This window comes from Gopherus flavomarginatus, chromosome 10 (genome assembly GCF_025201925.1).
Source record: "Gopherus flavomarginatus isolate rGopFla2 chromosome 10, rGopFla2.mat.asm, whole genome shotgun sequence".
NCBI lineage: Eukaryota > Metazoa > Chordata > Testudines > Testudinidae > Gopherus > Gopherus flavomarginatus.
This window is the reverse complement of record NC_066626.1, coordinates 65340284-65363936: the sequence shown is the minus strand read 5'-3', so window position 1 is coordinate 65363936 and position 23653 is coordinate 65340284. Positions and strand designations below refer to the sequence as shown.

Sequence of the window (23653 nt, the reverse complement as noted above, 5' to 3'; positions counted from 1 at the left end):
TATGCAGTCTACAAATTGCTACTAAGTTGAAAAAATATATACTACCACCTCAGGTTAAGCAGAAATATTATTCAATTTCCATTAATTATTGTAACTATTTAAGAGGTTATGCAGACTAAAATGATAAACAAATTATATTTACAACTTATGTATTGTTACATTTAGGGACCAGCTCTTTTATTTGCACTCTGGTATCAGAAAGCAAACAAGGCAAAAATGTGACTAAAGACCAGCTTTTATAATAGCTTCTAACTGATTTTTAAAATAAAAATACATTCAAAGGAGGGTACTGTGGGCTAGGAAAAGTTCCACTGCCACAGTCCCCTATGGGATGGCTGGCACTCCAGGGTGCATGAGCAGGTAGCAGCTCTTAACCTGAGAACCTGGGTTTGCTGTTCTGACTGGTATTTGTGCAGCAAGCACAGAGCATGGAGGGACTCCTTGGCCCTCCCTGATCCTATACACCCATGTGCTCCCAAGTGGTTTGCCCAGGGTCATACAAGGCAGCAACGCAATTGGGCATATAACTCAGGAGTCCTGATTTCCAGTCTCACCCTCCATTCACTAGAAAACACTCCTTTCATTGTTGAAGCTTGCATCAGCCATGTCTATTGGGTCAAATCCCAAGGTCCACCTGTTATTTAGGCATCTGTCAGTCATCGCCAGAGCTAAACAAAATTTTTCAGATGACATTTTTCGAGAGAAAAAAAAAAGCAGATTCAGACTCAAACTTTTCACGTGTGTCACTTATTCATTTTAATCATTGGATTATTACTGAAATTTCTGAAAAAAGGTAACATTTCATTTCAACAGTTTTCAAATAAAACATTTTGATATTTTGATTTGCAACGATTTTGTTTCAAAGTGTCCTGTAATTTTCTTTTTGAAAACTCAAAAATGTTTAAAAGTCATCAAAACAAAAAAGGAATGCTTCAATTTTGTCAAAACAAAATGTTTCATTGAATCCAAAATTAATATTTCTTGGTCCAATCCAGAACGTTTTTATTATTTTATATACAGTACAGTGTGCACAAATGCATACAGCTAGCAGTTGGGCCAGACTTGCTGATGTCTTTTATATACACCTCTACCTTGATATAACGTTGTCCTCAGGAGCCAAAAAAATCTTACCATGTTATAGGTGAAACCGCATTATATCAAACTTGCTTTGATCCACCGGAGTGCGCAGCCCTGCCCCCTCCGAGCACTGCTTTACCACGTTATATCCGAATTCGTGTTATATTGGGTCATGATATATTGGGGTAGAGGTGTATATATAAAAGACATCAGCAAGTCTGGCCCAACTGCTAGCTATATGCATTTGTGCACACTACACTTTTCCTTATGCTTTCACTAACTGGTGAGCAAGTGGAAACAGGATATGAGAATCCTGACCTCTGAGATTTTGCTCTTGAAAGAATGAAGCAGACAGAGAGGAGGGTCAGCAGCATGGGCAAGTGTGAAAGAAATTACATTCCCTGGGTGTGTTGTAGAAATGACACCTAACGGAGAAAAATCATATTTCTCTTAAATTTGCTGCCTTTATTTTAGTATAGATTTTTGTAGGATGGTATAATTTCACTGGATAAAAGCATGTGTCCTCATTCCTAAATTATACAGTATTATCTCATTACTACATGGACCCTGAAACTAGTCTAGGCAAATGGTTGGATAAATGTGAGGCAGTGCTCTATCAACTGGGAGTTTAAAAGGTGATGGATAAACAAGCCACACACTTCATATTCCTCTTCCTTTTGGAGAGAATAACAGAGCTCCTTATCAGGAAATGGGAGCATTGCTACAGTAACAGTACAGTAATTCTGTGTTCATGAATAAGCTGTTTATTGTCATACTATCCTTTTCCCTCGTTTTTGCATTTGTTTAATGTTAAATTCTATGGGGAAAAAAAACCTGGGAGAAAAGCTGCAAAGAGCTAGATAAAGCACTGTGCACACCTACAATCAGACTGTGGCAGCCAACACTCAGGATTACATATTTTTATTCCCTGTGAGATATATCTGTACTCTTTATGGGCTCAGCCTTGCAAGGTGCTGAGGATCCTCAAATCCTACTGATTTTAATGGGAGTAGAGGACACTTGGTCACCTCAAAAAGGGCTCAGCACTTTGGTGGATCATGTTTATATCCCCTTGCATTTAAAAGTGTTTTTTTAAAGTAGTATTTTAAAAGTATGCAAAATTTAGGACCTGACAATCTTGGTAATATCCTTTAAGATTACAATCACAGCTCAAAGAAAAGCATGTTTGTGTCCCAAACTAAATAGGTTTAGTTTTGTAATATCTCCTTTTTAATCATAATATTTCCTTATGATTTACTTTAATCTATACCTATTGTAGTCAATCTGAATATATAGTAATGTTTTTAATGATACCTTTACAGTTGTAATACAAAGTATACAGTATATGGGAATTAGTAATATGAACTTCAGCACACTAGTACAACCACTATGCAGAAAAATTGTGTCTTTACAAACAGAAAATTCCTGATCCTAAACTCAGATATTTATATTCACACTACATAGAAAAGTGGAATAAATCTATGCATCTGAGGGTTTTACAGAAGCCTTTGCTGTCAGATACAGCTGGTCTTCGACATTTACCCATACCTGACAAAAGGAGTCACAAGTATAGCATAATTCAAAAAGTAATCAGGGAGGCAAATCCACAAAGCATCTTACAAAGGGAACTGCATTCACAACTTTTGTACAATTACAAGACCAGTATTAACAGATTACTACATAGTGCTGGATTTTGTATTTTGTTTGTTTGTAGCGTATCTCAATATGTAATAGCAGGAAAACAAAGCACACAGCTGAACTAGAAGGACTGGCATGGAGCATAGCCGCCTTTGAAAGGTTTATATATAGTGCGAGGGTATCTCATTTTTTCTGCCATTTTCAGTAATATTCCTCCTCTATATAAGAGGAAATTCCATTGGAAAGACAGAATCTTTCAAATTGGAACAAAATGTTAAAGGTGACCACTGTGCAGGATTACTAGTGGGATGGAAGACTTAAAAGAAAGTTATCTGGTCACCTTAATGGTCTGGGAAACAACCATTGTTGTATCTTAAACCAATTGGACATTTTTTTAGGGGAAAGTGAGAGCATTAAACTTATCTCAGTGGTCTGTGTGAAGATCTTTAAGTCACATCTGTTTTCTCATATGTTCTTCTTTCCTGTTCTCCTAATCTTATTTCTGTTTCTCTAATCATTTTAGTGTGACATCATTTCTATTTAGACAGATCCCTTTGTATTTTTGGATTTAGAGACATAGTTGACAAGGCTGTCTAAAAGGTGATTCTCCGTAATGTGTTTCACTGTAAAGATTCAAGACCTTTATCGCTACATTGTCTTTGTTTCCTAAGTATTCCTTCCAGGTTTCTTCTCTGCACACACACACTTTTTTTGGGTGTCCTTTGTTTTGTGGCTATTATATAACAAAACAATCTTTTAAAATAACAGAGGTACATATTTAAATCTGAAGAGACTTGTGCCGCATTCACAAGCTCTGGTAGAGGGATGAATCTGGCTCTGAAGTGATAAGTAGAGTAAGCTTTCCTAAAAATCCACACCACTGTGGACCCTAAAGAAATTTAAAGGAAAAGGACACTATTTCCACCATTTCATTTTCAATGTTGAACAAAGGCTGGAACGTGGGAGTAGTTTTTGACATTTTTCAAAAATAGGCAATGACATGAATCGTAACAATCTTTTCTGGAAGCCAAGAATTTTCAGAATGATAGGGTAACAGTTAAATATAAAGTTTCCCTGATTTATGTGAGTGTCAGAGGCCATTAGTGAGACAACAGATGGTAAAAATAGTTGGAAAGGAGCTATGAAATCTTATAAATTAAACTTCCAGTTTTAACATGTGCTGTATATCTTAAATTGGTTTTAAAATAGTACAATTACTGACAATTGTCAATTTCTGCAAGATATGTACTGTAAAATTATTATAATAAACTGTGTTGGAAGGAGCCACTAGTGGGTCAAATAAGGCATAAGCTCTTTCAAGTCTCAGGACATAAACAAGTCACTAACTGCATGGGGTTTTGTTTCAGTTGAATAGAAAACAGTATTAAACTAAACCAAAATAACCCACTCAAACCAAATAAGATTGTTCACACAGCCTTCTACACCAGTTTGCTTATATTGATGCAAAACAATAATGTAAGTTATTCAAGTAGACAAGCCCTTTAATCTTTTCATGCTTCATTCCCCACCCCTCCTATCTGTAAAATGATGGTAATAATACTTCCCTCAGAGAGGTGTCCTGAGGCTAATTCAGTAAGAATAAAATTCCATCCTATGCAGCTCCAGCCCAAAGCCTAAGCACCATTTAAATCCTACTTATATATAATTGTGTGCAGTATATATATATTGGATGCAGCACTGGTTGCTCCATCTCAAAAAAGATACATTAGAAATGGAAAAGGTACAGAGAAGGGCAACAAAAATGATTAAAGATATGGAACAGCTTCCATCTGAGGAGAAATTAAAAAGAATGGGACTGTTCAGTTGGAAAAGAGACAACCAAAGGGAGATGTGTTAGAGGTCTACAAAATCATGAATGGTGAGGAAAAAGTGAATACGGAAAAATTATTTATCCCTTCTCATAATACAAGAACCAGGGGTCATCCAATGAAATTAGTAGGCAGCAAGTTTAAAACAAACAAAAGGAAGTACTTCTTCACACAATGCACAGTCTGTGGAACTCATTGCCAGGGGATGTTGTGATGGCCAAAAGTATAGAATTAGATAAATTCATGGAGGACAGGTCCATCAATGACTATTAGCCAAGATGGTCAGGGATGCAATCCCATGCTCTGGGTGTCCCTAAGCCTGTGTCCACCAGATTCGGGGACTGGATGACAGGGGATGGATCACTTGATAATTGCCCTTTTCTTTTCATTCCCTTTGAAGTATCTGGCACTAGCCGCTGTTAGAAGACAGGATACTGGCATAGATGGACCACTGGTCTGACCCAGCATGGCCATTCTTATGTTCTACTTCGGTTGTCAAAACAGAGCCCAACTGATACCTACGTAGTTCAAAAGTTTAGCACTAGCTCTCTGCATTGAGATGAATTTCACCCCACGTCTCTGCACGTCTCTTTGAGACCCTCAGATTGAAGGTGTTAAATAGTCAATTTATTATAACATGTCCATGAATTGTAATTGTACAGTCTCCCTTGTAATTATTCTCTCATTTGTTTAACAGTCCTTTTACATTTCGTCTTTGTATTTAAACCTAAATTCACCCTGCTGCAGTTTATGTCCATTACTTATTCTGTTAGCAGTTACTGAGTGTCAGATTAATCAACCAGGCTATGATAATATCCCTTGCTCTGTCCCTGATAATCACTGTCCCATCTATAACTTCCCTTCCTGCACATTTTTGTATGCAAGTATGACTTTCCTCAGTCATCTTCAATACAGATTAACTGTTCCCCATTCTCTTAACTTTTCATCCTAAATCATATTTTTCAAATCTTAGATTATTTTTGCTTCTGGTCTCTGAACTCTCTCCAATCTATAGCCCTCTCCAATCAATCATCTCTTACACAGGAAGCCCCTATCATGTTTTTTCTGAAATTTTCTCTATGAGGAGTCAGAGCAGGCTGGAGGTTAGAGCCCTGAAACTAGAAGGGTTTCCCAAAGATATATGCTGACACCTGAGATCTGTTGGAGGCCAGGGCCATGTGGGCAGATGTAATGTACCCTCACATTGCTCATGAGATTCTCTTGAACCCAACGCTATTGACATATCATGCCACTTTCCCTACATCACCCCATACAAGGGGGTTTTCCTCACAGTGCACAGGGGGAAGCATAAAATGATAGTGTCACAGAAGTACATTTTAAACGGGAGCAGGGCTAGTCCATCCGTGACTTGCCAGCTGATCTCAGTTGAGCTTTAAAAGAGGGCACCTGGGCTTACACAGAGAGAGACTCGGTGAGAGGGTACCAGGGTGAGTCAGGCTGAGAGCCATTCATTAGAGGAAGAGAGAGAGTGGACATGGGAACAGGGAGCCCGGTAGGGCTAGGACTGCCAAAGTCCCCTGGGAGGGGAGGCAGTGGGACCCTGAGAAATAAAGGGGGGAAAACCTCCTGGGAGTTGTAGCCCAGGGCGAGTTGAGGAACTGTGCTTTTGCTGATCTGCCTCACATGTGGACAGATACACTGCCCAGAAAAGAGAGTGTGGGTGTGGCAGTGAATCTTTAGCAAGCTGGGGAGAAGCCCTGCCTCATTACAAACAGTTAATATTCACTCAGTGGGGGAGATGATGGATGCAAGCAAGTAACTTTGATTCTGGCCCACTCACAACGCTCTCAAGGGAAGGGGCCTTCGGCAGCACACTTCCCATTTCAATGTCTCCTGACTGGGGTTCCACAGAAGTGGAGGGAACAGTTTGGACTTATGTCTTTTCTAATCTGTAATGCTCAAGGGTCTGAAACCTATCCAGAGCTAAGCAGAGCAAAAATATTATTTCCTATATGAACCACTTGACACTGGCTTTCACAGCATCATATATGATTAATTTCAGCCCATTTCTGAAAAACATACTTTCTGACCCTCCAAAATTCCAGAGTGTTTGCATTGCCTTCCAGATTTGCATCACCTTCAGATTTGATAGGATTATTCTTCACCCTCCTTCCACCTGCCTTTATGAAATGTACTCTACAGAAATGGCTGCGTCTACAGTGTATCTACTTTTGCAGTAGTTTCAGTATATTCACATTTCCCCAGTTTCCTCATGAGAATGTAAAGTAGAACTGTATCAAATTCATTAAGAAAGCAAGATATCCTAAGACCATCACATTTCCTTTATCCATTAAGCTTGTTATCCTATCAAAGCGATTAAGTTGGTTTGGCATGATTTGTTTTTGACAAATCCATATTGCCCTTTACTATTCATCTTATTTTCCTCTAGGTAATTGCAGATCAACTGTTTTATCAATTTTTAACAATTTACCATGTACTGAAGTTAGACTTACTGGTCTGTAAATCTTCTGGGTCTTATTTCTCAGCCTTCTAAAAACAGGTACTATGTTTGCCATTTTCCACACCTCTGGGACCTCACTCATCCTCCATGTAGCCTGCACATAAAATTGCCAGTGGTTCTGCTACAACTTCAGCTAGTTGTTTTGAGCACTTCAGCCCTGATGATTTGAATCTCATTTTCAGTATTGGTTAACCTATTCCTTCCAGATTCAGCTTTATGACCTCATCCTTTCCTTGTTAATTATTATTGCATTAAGCATCCTCTTACAATCATCCTTTTAGGGAAGATTGAAGCAAAGTAGCCATTAAGCATTTCAGCCTTCTAATCTGTTGTGTGCTCCCTTGGCCTGATAAGTCACAGACCTACATTGTCCTTCTCTTCTTTTTTACCTGCTTAAAGATGCTTTTCTCTTAGTGCATTTTACACCCTTTGCTAGTAATCATAACACAGCTCTTATATAATACTTTTCATCAGTAGAGCTCAAAGCACTTTACAAATGAGGTCAGAACCCATTTTTTTTTTATAGCTGGGGAAACTGCAGCAGATTGCAGTGACATGATTTACCCAAAGTTACCCAGCAGGTTAGTAGCAGACCTAGGAACAGAACCCAGGTTTCCTGAGTCACAGTCCAGTGCTCTAACCCTAGGCCACACTGCTTCACTTGCAGCAGAACATCTATTTGTGCCTTTGCATTTCTGCCTCTGCCCCACTCCTCTTACTACTATCGAGAGAAAAGGTGAGCAAAGTAATATCTTCTACTGAACCAACTTCTGTTAGGCCAGGTCCACACTACAGCATTAAATCGATTTAAACAGCATTAAATCGATTTAACGCTGTAACCGTCCACACTACAAGGCACTTAAAATCGATTTTAAGGAGTCTTAAAATCGATTTCTGTACTCCAGCTAAACGAAAGGAGTAACCCTAAAATCGATATTACTAAATCGATTTAGGGTTAGTGTGGACGGATATCAAAGTTATTGGTCCTATTCTTTTACTGAGCTACCCAGAGTGCACCGCTCCGGAAATCGATGGTACCCTGGGACCATGGACGCACACCACCGAAGTAATGTGCCCTAGTGTGGACGCGTAAAATCGATTTTATAAAACCTGTTTTATAAAATCGATTTTACTAATATCGATTTAAAGCTGTAGTGTGGACGTAGGCTCTGTGAGAGAGAGACAAGCTTTCAAGCCACATAGAGCTCTTCTTCCTGGGACTCACATGGCTACAACACTTTTATTAGTATCATCAATTTATTACTATTATCCTCTCAGTTTTTCATGTTTTTTCTTTTTTTCATGTTAATATCACTACAATCCTGTGATGTAACCAGACTTCAATTCAGCAAAGTCCTTGGGCACAGGGCCAGCCTTAGGGGAAATGGCACTCTAGGCGAACTTGAATTTTGGTGCCCCGGGCCTCCGTGGGTGTGATATGCCCCCTCATCATGCCTGCCAACTACGGGCTCCCCACCCTCAACTCCTAACCCCGGCACTGTGCCCCCTTTGCCCCTAATCCCTACATTCCCCTTCTGTGCTCCTAATCCTTGCACCCTCTTCACTCCTACCTCCTGTGCTCCTAACCCCTGCACTGTGCCCTCTTCACCCCAACCCCCTCCTGTGCCCCAAGCCCTGCACCCCTAACCCTTGCACTTCCCTCCTACACCCTAACTCCTGCACTATGCCCTATTCACCTAATCCCTGCACCCCCTTCACCTTGCACCTCCCTCCTGCACCCCGATCCCTTGCACTGTGTCCCCTTCATTCTAACTCCTTCCCCCTCCTGTGCCCCAATCCCTGCGCCCCAACCCCTGAACTACCCTCTTGCATCCCTAATCCCTGCACTCACCTCCTACACCTCAACCCCTGCCCTGTACCCTCTTCACCTAATCCTTGCACCCCCTTCACTCCTATACCCTGCACCTCCCTCCTGTGCCCCTACCCCCTGCACTGTGCCCTCTGCACCACAGCCCCTATCCCCCTCTTGTGCCCCTAACCTCTGCATCCCCCTCCTGCACCCACATGGGAAAACCGACCTGGATGCAGACAGACCAGCTGGCATTGCTGCTTGCTCCCACCATCCCTGGACTGCTCTGACCCTGTCAACTTCAGACCCTCACTTTTCCTATCTGTAAAGGGGAGAAACCAAAGAAACCAAACGATGACAAATTCCACAGGAAAGAAATATTGTCAGTACTTCTTTTATTTTCCACATTACAAATACCATTTAAAAAAAAATCTACGAGAACTGTACACCAATAATAAGTAACAGAAATGTATCCTTATGACTGAAGGACATACTTCCTGTAAAAGTATTTCAAAATGAAGGATTGTAAAGTGTCAAGGCAGTTGTGTGTTTTTTCATAGGGGTCCATAATACTTAGTTCTTCTGTTAGCACTCTTCTGTCCCTGATTTTCAAGGTACTTTACAAAAAAGGGTGAAGAAAAGTTGATTTGTGGTTAAGAAAAGTAAATTATATTAGCTCTGACAATGTGCCTCTTGTAGAGTGCAAAATAAATTGCAAAATGCCTTGAATTTTGATTGGTGCAGCATGTCATAGTACTGTGTACTGTCACATTCAGTACAAGGGCCCCCGTCTCCTTTGCTAGGAATAACACAGACAGGGCTGTGGAGGGACTGCAAATTTCAGCTCATGGAGTTTTTTCACTGTTCTGTGGCAGTGGTGAAGAATTCCATCCTCTCCACTACTTGTGCCTGGAGAACCTGTGTCCATAATGCCACCTGACCCCTGGTCAGCAGCCTTTATTGCTTGCCTCCCTGCACTGCAGAACTTCTGCAGGAGACATACTGTCTGCAGTTTCCCTGGCATAATCTGGAACCAGGGCTGGCCCCAGGGTTTTTGCCACCCCAAGCAGCAAAAAGGAGGAAAAAAAAAAAAGAGCCACGATCGCGATCAGCTCTACCGCCACTGCTTCAGTCTTCAGTGGCAATTTGGCGGCAGGTCCTTCACCCCGAGAGGGAGGGAGGGGCCCACTGCCAAATTGCCGCCAAAGAGCCAGACATGCCGCTCCTCTCTGTTGGCCGTCCCAAGCACCTGCTTGCTGAGCTGGTGCCTGGAGCTGGCCCTGTCTGGAACCCCCTTTGGGGAAGGAAATGCACCACATTATAGATGGAGGAGAAGCGTAAGTTACTACACACTGTCTACTGTAAATTGAAACAGTTTGCTCCCAAGATCTGTTATGTGTGTGTAGGACTGAGAGTAGACTAGTCAAAACTACCTTCCCATCCCCACCGTCTCCTGACTCACAGAAGCCAAACACTGTGGAGCCTTTCTGAAAGAGAGAACTTCCCAACACAATGTCCCCTAAACAGGAGTATGCTCTGTGCATACTCCAAAAGGGCAGTATGGGAACCTAAGCTTGAATTTGTCTGTATTTTTCATGTGCTCAGAACCTGTAAGTAACTTAAGCACCATTTTGTATGTGCTCAAAGAAAGGGTAGCCAAAGTGAGCACAGACTAACTCTCAGGTTATTGAATTATATTATACAAAGGAAAAGAACCATCAAATTGTAATGTTAGCAAGAGACTTGAGAGAGCTTGTTAGTGTTCTGATACAAAGATGATGGGCATATTCTAGATAGAGCCTGCCAGAAATGCATGTATGTGGTTGAGGCATATATAGAATTACAAAATAGCCAATATATATACACGAAGTAAAACTGTGGGCATCAGAATAAATAAATTAGTCTGGTTTTGCCATGGCAGACATAAATTACTCATTTCCTGGACCCCTTAAAAGAATTATTAACAGCAAATAAGAGATTCAAGGGAACAGCAATGCACATTATTCACGAGTATGTCAGGATATTGAGACAGGTTTGACTAGTACTGCAGTTTTAGTGCCTCAAAAGCCTACAGGTGTTCAGGAAATATATGCATCCTTAACAATGCCTGGGGCTAGGCAATTCAGTGTTCTTTACAAGTGTTACATAAACCAACAGGTGTCATATGAATGTATCCAATTATAACTTCTCTTCACTGAATAACTTCTGAAACTGTTTTGGAGTGTACACTAATTCTACAGTCACTTTAAGCAGTGACAACAGCGAGGTATATTTTGATAATGACAATATGTGATCTCTCTTTTCACCAATGCAGATGAATCTCCTACACCATAACAGAAAAAAGACCATGGTGAGAAAGTCTGTTTGTGGTTTTTTGTTGCGTTTTTTTAAAGAAAAGCCATATTTAAGGTACTTAGGCATGAGTACTCTCTAATCCAAAGAAATTATTTCTAAACTACAAAAGAAACAATTTATGCTAACCACATTCACATCTGGAATGGAAAAACTGATAGATTTAAGCCAGATATAAAGAGACTATCTTTCTCTATTTTTTCCTTATTAAAATATAGCTTACAGCCTAGAAGGCCGGTCCAGACTAGCACATGAATTGAGAGAAATGATATTGTCAAATCAAAATTCCCTCTTGAGTAACTTCCCTCTAGGAATCTGGACCACAGTTGCTTAAGAAAAAATTCTGTCTTGCCAGATAAGACTCCAAAAGGTAAATTATGGCGCTGTTCAAAATAGAACCTGTTTGCTATCTGCCATTTCAGTTTCACCTTTGTTTATTTAGGTAAGTCACAGTAGTGCTGGTGTCCATTCATTTTGCACCACCTCCTCCTGATTTTTATCTATCTATCTATCTATTTATTTAATAATCAGCAGGTTATAAACAAATATAAGGAAGTACTTTTTCACACAATGCACAGCCAACCTGTGGAACTCATCACCAGTGGATATTGTGAAGATCAAAAGTATAACTGAAACAAAGAATTACGTAAATTCATGGAGGATAGAGCCATTAATGACTATTAGCCAAGATGGACAGAGAAGCAATTCCATGCTTTGGGTGCCCCTAAATCTCTGTCTTCCAGAAGCTGGGACTGGATGATAGGGGATGGATCACTCAATAAATTGTCCTATTCTGTTCATTTTCTTTGAAACATCTGACACTGGCCACTGTTGGAAGACAGGATACTGGGCTAGATGGACCACTGGTCTGACCTAGTATGGCCATTCTTATGTTCTGTTATTTAAATGTGCCCATCACATTGTCGATGTGCACGTGTATGTAAATAAATAAGAACAATACTATGTTCAACTGACCACTGTAAACTAAAACTAAAACAAACCTCATCTCTCCACTGTCAGCTCTAAGCAAACAGATACCCACCCCTATTCAGGCCAAAGCCCAAATAAGCAGATGGGCTTCACACAGTGCCCCGAAGCTCAGAAACTTGAGTCCTCTCAGAGCAATGGGGAAACTGGGTTCAGCAACCTTTCACTGAAAACACTCTGCCCTCACAACTCAAATAGACAAATTAGGCGCTATGAGCTTTTGCCCATCAGCTGGGCCCCAATGTCTCTCAGGTAGTTAGGACCCAAACCATTTAGGGTTTTCAAGATCAAAATCAACATTTCAGATTGTAGTTGGAAGCAAAGAAAAAGCCAGTGCAGTCTTTAGCAGACAGGCACCATGTGTACCCTTCAGTCAGCACTTCTAAGTACTGTAAACGGGCTGTTGCATTCTGCACCAGATCTGTGGCTTACACCAAGTAAGTAAATCTGGAGGTAACTCAACCATGGGTAAGTGTTGCAAGGTCAGCTTCAGATATAAGTTCTCTCCATCCTTATGACAAGCTGCCTCCCACAGTGAGCTCATGTGCAGGTTGAATACAAAAGGTGTTAGGATGGGTTCCTTAAGATCTGTGCAAAAGACAGCCCTTCGGGAGAAGGGAGAAATCATAAACAGAGGCCATCTGAAATCTGAAAGGGGGCCATTTAGGGATTTGGGTATTTAGTTGGGGATTGGTCCTGTTTTGAGCAGGGGGTTGGATTAGATGACCTCCTGAGGTCCCTTCAAACCCTGATATTCTATGATTCTAACACATAGAGTTTTGTCTCCCTCTCCCCATTAGTGTCTGCAGTAGATTCAACAAAGTTATACTGTCAATTATATTAGAGGTTGCTGACAGACAAAGCTGATTTTTTTGTTCTATCACTAGGAAGAGATACTCTGAAAATGAGTCTGGTGAAGCTTCCATACCTGAACTAGGCAAATCATAGAGTCGTAGAAATGTAGGTCTGCAAGGGACCTTGAGAAGTCATCAAGTCCAGCTCTTGCACTGCAGCAGCACCAAGTAAACCTAGGTCATTCCTGACAGGTGTTTGTCCAACCTGTTTTTAAAAACCTCCACTGATGGGGATTCCACAACCTCCGTTGGAAACCTGTTCCAGAGTTTAACCACCCTTACAGTTAGAAAGTTTTTCCTAATATCTAACTTAACTCTCCCTTGCTGCAGATTAAGCCCATTACTTCTTTTCCTACCTTCAGTGGATATGGAGAACAATGGATCATTAGCCTCTTTATAACAGCCCTTAATATATTTGCAAACCATTTTTAGGTTCTCCTTCAGTCTTCTTTTTTCAAATGCCCAGTTTTTTTAACCTTGTATCATTATTGTTGCTCATCTCTGAACTGTCTCCATTTTATCCACACCTTTCCTAAAGAGTGGCACCCAGCCTTGGACACAATAATGTAGTGGCGGCCTCACCAGAGCCAAATCGAGTGGGATAATTACAGTTCATGTCTTACATATAGGACTCCTGCGAATACTCCCCAGAATGATATTTGCTTTTTTCACAGCTTTATCACATTGCTTATTCATATTCAACTTGTGATCCACAACAACCCCCAGATCCTTTGCAGCAGTACTGTCACCTAGCCAGTTATTCCTCATTTTGTAGTTGTGCATTTGATTTTACATTCCTAAGTACTTTACACTTGTCTTTACTGAATTTCATCTTGTTGAATTCAGACCAATTTTCCAAGGTCATTTTGAACTCTAATCCTCTCTTCCTCGCAACCCCTTCCAGCTTGGTGTCATCTCCAAACTTTATAAGCACAGTTTCCTTTTCATTACCCAAGTCATTAAATGAAAATATTGACTAGTATCAGATCCAGAACTTACCCCTACCCAGAACTCCACCAGATATGTCCTCATGTTTTCACAGTGAACCATTAATAACTACTCTTTGAATATGGTCTTTCAAGCAGTTGTGCAGCCACTCTATAGTAATTTCATCTAGACCACATTTGCCTCATTTGCTTATGAGAATATCATGTGAGACTGTGTCAAAAGCCTTAGTAAAATCAACATGTATCATATCTACTGCTTCCCCCATCCACTAAGCCAGTAACACAGTGCCCATTTGAAAGGAATGAAGTGAGTAAAGATGCCAATTTTCCCCAACTCCCACCTTCTCAATAATCCTACCCCAAAAGGACAGTTTGGTCAATGTGGACTCCCCCTTCCTCTGTTTCCTTTTTGTGGATTTGGAGGCTTAGGAATGCTCATCAAATTGTCTCTAAGTACCAAGCCAGACTATCTTGCTGTTCCATGGGATTAATCTGCACATCCATTAGGCCTAGAAGGCTAGGACCCACTGAAAACGAGAACTTCCACATCCGCTCCAAAGGGGGAAAATTGTCTGAGCTTTGCAGGAGTCATATTTATTATCTAGCTAGTCCCTTAAACAGAGGAAGTGCCGTTTGTCTCCACAGTGGTTGAAGAGAGAAAAATCTATTGGAATTGTTACGCTAGAAAACTAAAATGGTAATGGAACTATAATGCAGCGTCCTACAGAATCTCTGGATTGTTTATATATCCTAGAAAGATATTTACAGCAGTGTGAAAAACACCTTTTAGGCTTTGACCATTGCTAATGAAATAACTACTGATTTTTCATTATGCTCATTTTACTTCATGCATGTTTGAACTATACTAAACATCTTATTTTTGCATAAGTAATTCAAGAGAAGGAATTCTAAATTGCTGAATACACAGAAAACATCTTAGTGGGGTTGCAACTTAAATCTAAAAGTGGTTCTGACACAAAGGGTATGTCTATACCACATGCCAGATCGGCAGGCTGCGATCGATCCAGCGGGGGTTGATTTATCACATCTAAATCGACCCCCGAGCACTCTCCTGTCAACTCCTGTACTCCACCGCCATAAGAGGTGCAGTCACTGGGGGAGCAACAGCAGTTGACTCACCGCAGTGAAGACACCGCGTAAGTAGGTCTAGGTCGACTTCAGCTACATTATTCACATAGCTGAAGTTGCATAACTTAGATCGATTCCATCCTCCCTACTCCATCCCGTGTAGATCAGGCCAAAGACTGCCTGATCCTAGAAAAGGTTCAAAGACTGACTGACTTGATCAGATTAATCACGTTAGTTTTGAAAAAGGTAAGACCTTTACAAGTACTCCTTTATGACAGTACCGCTCCTTCCGAAAGATGTAAGGAAGCCATGGAGGTTCCGTTCAAACATACAGAAGGAGAGGAGATTGCACTAACTCATAAATCTGATGGCTTAAACTCAGAGGAAAAGTCCTTCCCTTTATTGTTATTATGTTCATATGACTCCATCAGAGATGTATATTTAAAACACTTTCAGCTATTTGGTAATCTGTTGATCAAGAGATTCTAACCTCAGATTAATGATAAATGGAGAAGGGGAAGCAAATTTACAACCTCTTCTCCATGAGTAAGAGAATGTATCTACATTTTAACATCCAAAGATGATTTTGAAATAAGATTAATAGTCTGACTGGTGTTAAATGGACATTAGACAAAATGACCCCACCACTTAAGGCTATACAGGTGTCCCAAGGCTTATAAATCTCCAAGCCATTCTACTCAAGATTCAGTCTGTGGCATAGATGGATTGTTGTGCACTGCAATAAAGCTTCTCTGGGGAGTAAGCAGGTTGCAATCTCTAGGTCAGTTTGATGTGATTAAATTCTGACTGAAGTGCAAAATATCCCTTCATCTTCAGTGGTAGGGAATTAGTTATCAATTCTGGTCTGATCTTCTGACAAGACATCACCAACATCACTGAATAGAAAACAGCAGGAGGAATCAAAAACACCAGGAGCAAGCTAAAGAATACATGTTTGCACCCAGTAGAGAGAAAAACTGTCATCTTATGCAAAGTGTTATTGGATTTGTAATGGTCAGGTTCCACCTGTTAGAAGTGACAGATATAACCCTATGGTCAATATTAGTGTGAGGGGAATACTGAAACAATGCAATGAGAATTCTAAGACATCTAATTTGTCAGATTCCTACAGCCAAAACCTGGATACATTTCCACTTTCCCAGCAGCATGTGTTCTTAAAAGTCAGCGGCAGTTTTTCAGCAACAGATGCAGACATCTATAACCAAGGCCATCTTAAGGTGAAATATTTTGTGCAACGTAAACAAAGTAATTTTAAAGAACTGACCCTTGCAGCTTCAATTACTCTTACCAGATTCACTATACAAGTATGCATTTTATCAAACTTGCTTTCTGTAGACTTAAATAGTAATCAAAATAATTTAAGACCGATCTACTTCTATTACTGCTTCAACATTTAATCCCAGCATGGATTCCTATGTACTGCATGCACTCAAGCAACATTTGGTACAATATGATGATGTATAGAAGACAATGTGATCAATTTATATTCTATACACTACTTAATGTACCTTCTGGAATGATACTATAAATCACACTTACTGCTGTGGTTCTTCTTGGGAGTCACTGCACATATTGCTACAAGAAGTTGATGAAATTATTAGACATAAAGCACAATCCAAGCCCAGGGCATCCAAGAAGAGACTGAGAGGCACTTTCTACTCCAAAGTCCAAAATACCAGGACATACATGAAAGAAATCTCCTCAAATTGTAAGCAATAGAAAAGTCATTTAAGCAAAAAGAACTAATGAAAACTGTATCTAACCCTGGAAGAAAGGAAAGACAGCAGAGATGGGATCACACTATGTAGCAATCTGACAGTGCGGGGGTGGCCAACCTGAGCCTGAGAAGAAGCCAGAATTTACCAATGTACATTGCCAAAGAGCCACAGTAATATGTCAGCAGCCCCCATCAGCTCCCCACCCACTCCCAGCACCTCCCGTCCACCAGCAGCCCTGCCTATCAGCAGTTTCGTGGCATGCAAGAGGCTCTGCATGGGAAGGGGAGAAGCGAGGGCATGGCAGGCTCAGGGGAGAGGGCAGGAAGGGGTGGAGTAGGGGCCAGGCCTATGGCAGAACCAGGACTGAGCAGTGAGCATCCCCTGGCACATTGGAAAGTTGGCGTCTGTAGCTCCAACCCTGGAGTCAGTGCCACAAGGAGCTGCATATTAATTCTGAAGAGCTACATGTGGCTCCGGAGCCACAGGTTGGACACCCCTGTGCCAGTGGATCAGGAATGGCCATTGCTGAAAAATGAAAACAGGAAATCAAATCCTAAACACAATGTTTACCCCTATCCTGGATGGATCTCTGATAGATACCAACTCTGATAGATACCTGAAGGCTTGGTTTCTTCTATGCAGTCTGGTAACACTTTTATGGTTAGTCATGCCAATAGAGTCTCATGGAATTTAATTGTTACGAACAAGCAACAGACTTCAACACGTGACAGTACAGCAGACCATATCCATGTTGTGCTTTGTAAGACAACACAAGAATCATTGTACACAACTCCAATGTAAAGATTCTGGATTTAAGGTTAAAGTGTTTTTCTGTGGCATCCTAAATATTTTAAACACATACTACATCTAATAGTAAAATTGCTCGTATCTGCACAGTACACTATATAATCCAGGTACAGAATGTTTGTTTTGTTAAAAATGTTTTCCTTCTTCCACAGTAACTGTCAAACATTTATATTAAAACTGTAGCCACGGCGTCATTTTAAGGGTCTAGATCAGGGGTCAGCAACCTTTCAGAAGTGCTGTGCCGAGTCTTCATTTATTCACTAACTTAAGGTTTTGCGTGCCAGTAATACATTTTAACCTTTTTAGAAGGTCTCTCTATATGTCTATATTATATAACTAAACTACTGTTGTATGTAAAGTAAATAAGGTTTTTTAAAATGTTTAAGAAGCTTCATTTAAAATTAAAATGCAGAGCCCCTCGGACCAGTGACACTGAAAATCAGCTCATAAATTAAAATCAGCCCCCCTGGTCTAGATTTTTACAGATGTTAAAAGGAAAGACTTTGATTTTGGGGGTAATCTCAGCCAGAAATATTGCTGACTGAGTAGATGTTGGGATTTAATTAATACAAAAGAAAGCCTGCTTCTGGACTCTCGCACAGAGGACTGTGCACTCAAAATTGAATGCTTATAAGGTAGGTGAACGTTTTCACGTAATTTAAGATATGAACAGAGCTTTCTGACGCTGATTACAAAAGGTCAGTTTACAGTGTCATGTTTCTTTCTTCTAAAGATGTGGAGAAAATATTTTTATGAAAGGGAGAAAGACAGATTGAGCACCTGCTCCAAATCTCTGTTTAAATTACTGTATTGCATGGAATGCATAGGCATGAATATATACACTTACTCAGTAACAGAGATATGCAGATTTGCAAAGCTATGATATGCTACCTGCTTTTCTCTCAGATTTTCTGTTCTCTTTTGAAAGACAGAAGATTTGGGTACACAAAATCCTTTCCCAGATAGCATGCATTTACTGTTAAAAGTGCTTTCATTTTCCCCTTAAGTCTCTGCATCCTCACCAGACACATTTTTTTGGTACAATGTAATTGTTTTTCTTTCCTTCAATTCCTCAACTGACATGATATCACTGTGGAACAGTGATGGAGTTAGGAAAAAAAGAAATGGGTAAACTAACCTAAACTAAACTTCATATTCTCCAAATAAGAAGTAGATAATCTCCATTTACCTGAGTTTCCCCTCAACTACACTACTGCCATGGGGCACAGGACTTCACCAGCATCAGCCCTCTACTAACATGGGGCTGGAAATTTCACTTGTCCAGAGATACATCTATATGATGTGTGCGCCATAATCTTCTGCAGCATAAAAAAAAGAGGGACGTTTTTAGCCCTCATGGTTACAAAGGTGACACTCCAAATGGAAATGGAGTTTAAAACAATGTAGTGCTGTCTTCCAAAGACCTGGTCTACATACAAGTGATAAAATCCTATCCCACTGAAATCAGTGGGAGTTTTGCTATTGACAATAGGTGTGTTTTGTTAAACTGGTACAAAACTACATGTGGATGTTCTTAAAACAGTTTAATACAGGCTTATATTGATTTAGCTTGCACTGGAAAATGTATTGGTGCAAAGCAAATTTAACCACTTTTAAACAAATATAAAAGTGTCCACACAAAGGTTTGCACCAGTTTCACTAAATCTGTTTTAAAACAGCTACACTGTGAGGAAGAGGACATTGTGAAAAGAAATGGGAAGGAAAGAAATGGATTAATTTACCATACAAATAGGGATTTTCATTAACAGCAAAGATAGTGATTTTGTTGAGCAATTGGAGATTTAGTCAAACGTTTTTAAAGGAATGGTAAAGAGATTTGTGCATGAAACATTGGAAAATTTCAGTCACAAAATCCAGTTACAAATTTATGGCAAAAAGACACAACACATGCTAGCAGTACTGCATAACCTTAAATAATTCAGGGAGTTTTAAATTCAGCAAAACTATTGTTTTATAATCAGGAGCTTAAGCACTTTTTCCAGAAACTAAGATTCAAAAGAAACAGGAAAAAAAATCCCAACCAGCTACGTTCAGTGGATGGATTTAAATTACTGTGAATTATTTGATGGGACTCATCTAAAGAGAACACCATGCTGGAACCTCAAAAAAGGTGTGATGTGTTTTCAATATTTTTCATGAAAAGTTTTCATCAACTTTTGACAAAAACAGAAATATATTTTCCTAACATTTCCAAAATATTGGCCATCTATAATTGTATTATTTATTTGTATTGCCCCAGTCTTGGACCAAGACTCCATTCTGCTAAGTGCTGTACAAAAAGACAGCTCACTTTCATTGTATGAACTAAATGGAACTTTGTGAGAGAAATAGTTGATACTCAAACACTGTCTCATTGGACACCATACAAAGTGAAACTCTGCTTTCAGTTCAGATTCTGCTTGCTCTTCTCCATGTGAATAGAAGCCACTCAGAATTGCAGTAAAAGACTCATTGTGTATTATAAAAACCATACAGCACTCTATTCCATGTCTCAGCCATTTCAGTTTTAAGTCTTTGACTATGGAAATAAGTTCAGGACCCAATCCTGTAATTACATCCAAATGGGTGGACTCCTACCCAAGCACAGTATTCCATTAAAGTCAATGCAGAAACAGGCCTAAAGTATGCTGAAACAGGGAAATAGCCTGTACCCATTAGGATATTATATATTTGACAGTGGATCATAAGAAATTATCACATTTTATTAAATTATTTTTAAAAGAATTTTTTTCAATTGGTGATGAAGGCACAGTGTTTTTTCATCATATCGAATAATAAAGAAAATGTAACTTTGATTTGGCCATGGCATGCATTTCTTGAGCTGTGATCTTCCAGAAAAATACTAGGGAAATATAACAGATAGTAATTGCATTTCCACAGATTTTGTTTACACTATCCTATGGAATTCTACAACAAGGTATAATCCTCTTAAATTCTATAGGCCGTATAAATCATTTACCCAGAAGCATAATGGATATTCCAAATATATGAGAGGTTTTGCCTCCTTTCATGCTGAGCACACTGTCAGAGGGTTTCAGGCACTTTTGTATCAAAACTATCTTTCTATATTGTGAATAAAGTTTACCATCACAACGTACCTCGAAAACTGCTCCTGCAATCCACGCATTTGAGCTCTGTTACGTTCTGACTCTAATGTCACCTCCCGTAATCTTTTTTCACTCTCAAGTCTCAAATGTCTTTCTTCCTCCAACTCATGTATCAGCTTCTCGCGCTGAAAAATATATCACCAGAGGTTATATATTAGTTGTATGTGTCCACGTTTAAAAAATAAAGGTGTTTCCTTTTAAAGATAAAGATAGTAAAACTTATGAAATGTCATAAGGAAAAGGTCAAGTGTGTTTGATTTGGATATTTAATCAAATTAATGCTACAATTAGAATAATATAAATTAGAGATGGAAAAAAGACCTAACACAGTAAGCTATCTAGTCCATTTCCCTTCTACAATATGATTTCTAAGTTTTTACTTGTGTGTTAAACTTCTCAAGCAATAAGGACTTTTACTTTTCCACTGTTCCATATCCAATATCCTACACTGAATGCACATACACACAAAAAAGAATAAAAGAAAAAAAATCTAATTTTTCCACTTGTTCTTTGTGTTCAGTGTTCAGTTTGTTAATGCAAATTATTAGGGAGACGGAAGATTTTAGGATTTGGTAGGGTCACAAATCTACAAGACCGCCGTAAAATATCCCTATCTGAGCTGCTCTACTTTGGCTCACAGACTCATTGAAATCAACAAAACAGGCCTTTAAAATCACAAGTCTCTCTCCCCATCCTCCATCAATGGAGCAGACTTTATTTTATTTTTATAAAATACAATGGTAAAAATCTAGCTTTAAAAATCTAGGTACCAAGCCAAAAAGAAAGAGGGAGAGGTTTCAGAAATGTAATAAGAACACCCTCCACTATAAAGACATATTTAGGTAAAGAGTTTTGAAAACACAGACTAAAAATGGAGCACCTCCAGCATACTGTACCTACTGTACATGTCATTTATAACATGCTAATTCTTATTAGCCTCTTAACCTCAGCTCCAAAAACTAGTGAATTCAAAAGCCTATTTTAAACAAAAGGTTACAAATGACTTACAGCCCCCCCCAAAAAAGCAGCAGCTTCAAAACCCACTGTTGGAACCATAAAAAAAATACACGCACTATCCATGAGATCCTATGACACAGAAATTACATTCTGATTGTATTTGATTATTCCACAAGCATCTAAATGAGACAGCATCAAATAGATCAATAAGAAATGGATCAATTAATCAATGTTCTAGTAGAGAAAGAGCTCAGGCATCAGCTGACTATGAAGAGGCAAAAGCATCATAAAATTACATTACGTACACCATTTATAGACTTTGAAAATCACTGTAAACATGATGTGGTGCAATTTGTGGCCTGTCAAAGATTTTGATGTAGGTCTGTTACTGACCTAAATTTTTATGACATACCCACAAAAAATGTATCAAGAAATTATACATATGGTTTCATTACAAAATAACAAAGGTTTCTTACTGTTAAGCCATTAAACAGAGGAGATTATTTATACAAGTCTCACAGCTATAAATCTTGCTGAATAATAATTTATAATAGCAGTAACCAAGGGACCAAAAATATGAGCACTACCAAGTGGATAAGGGATCTTAAAGACAGTGATAAATAAGCAGATGCCACAAAGGAAGGCTGGCAAGGAATTAAATGAAATATCTATATACTTGTGGAAAAATATGAGGAATTGTGCAGAAAATACAGAGCTTCTGTCTAGCTAGCCAAGATGGAAATTTTCAAAATAGGAAACAAATTATTGGAAAATAAATTATTGTTCTAATTAAATTATCCAATTAATGTTCTGCCACAGACCCCGATTCTCCAAGATGCGCAACAGTACCAGACTCTCATCTGACTTCACTGGGAGTTGAGAGTGCTCAACATCTGGCAGAAGGTGCGCAGCACCTCACACTACAAGAATCCTGAATATATGAGAGCATGGAGGAGTAATTCATGCTTAAAAATACTGAGTGAGATTTTCAAAAGTGCTCAGTATTTGCCTAACTGTTCTTGTTGAAGTCAATGGGGAAATGCTTAATGATTCCAACAGGAGCAGAGCTTGGCCAATGCTAAATGCTTTTGATGATAGCCTGAATTATAGATGTATCTCTCTTGCCATATGGGGGGCTTAAGAAAGGAACTCCTGGAGCCAGAAGACAGCTGTGAAAATGAAAATGAAATGAAAGAGAAATGTCTGGCTGCTTAATCTGTATGCTTAAGGCCCAGTGGGGGCTGATCCAGAGAAAAGGAGAAATTACTGGGTGAAGAGCTGAACTGTCATGCCTGTACTAAGCAAGAATTGCCTGCAATAAGCCAGGGACTGCCCACAAGCACATTCAATCCTAGCAAGCACATGGTTCAGGCAAAGTTAAGGGAGTTGACTCCAGCAGGTTGATGTGCATTTCATGTATTGCATGCAGGGTAATACTGTAACATAAAAGATTCCATGTTTCTAAAACTAAACTGGTTCTTTATTAGGAAAACTATTTACAGAAATGCTGCAGCTAGAATTCTAGCCATGTGCACACCTCCTGACTATTTGGTCCCTCCTCCAAACTCTTCCCTCCTGAAAACTGTGCTCCTCCCTCCAAGTTCCATGCAGCATGCTGCATCTTTCCTTTTAACAATTTTATTGTGCACCATGTGCAAGCATTTGCTGACTTGGTGAGGCCAGAGGTGACTAGTACATAGCTCACCACAGAGACATGGCCTTTGCCACCACCCACAGTCCTAGGGTGCTATTCCTCTAACAAGTGTCCCACTTCTTGTTTGTGTTATCACTATTTGTGTGGGACTTGCTTCCATCTGTTGCTGTCTTCATTCTGGTGGGTGGCATCCTGTTGTCCATCTGCATTGTCCATATATCTTGTTTCTTCTCACTTCTACATCAGGACAGCTAAGGCTCTTTCTGAGTCTTCCTGGTCTTGACCTTGCCCTGTTTGTCTGGG

The 23653-nt window shown here is 39.6% G+C and overlaps 1 protein-coding gene across 1 annotated transcript in view; it reads right to left on the bottom strand.

Moving 5' to 3' along the window:
• NCKAP5 (NCK associated protein 5) overlaps positions 1-23653 on the bottom strand; it is a 634612-nt gene that overhangs the window by 279097 nt on the left and 331862 nt on the right. Inside the window, exon 5 of the mRNA XM_050915979.1 lies at positions 20731-20864. Coding sequence (XP_050771936.1) covers positions 20731-20864 — 134 coding nt within the window. The remainder of the gene's footprint in view (positions 1-20730; positions 20865-23653) is intronic.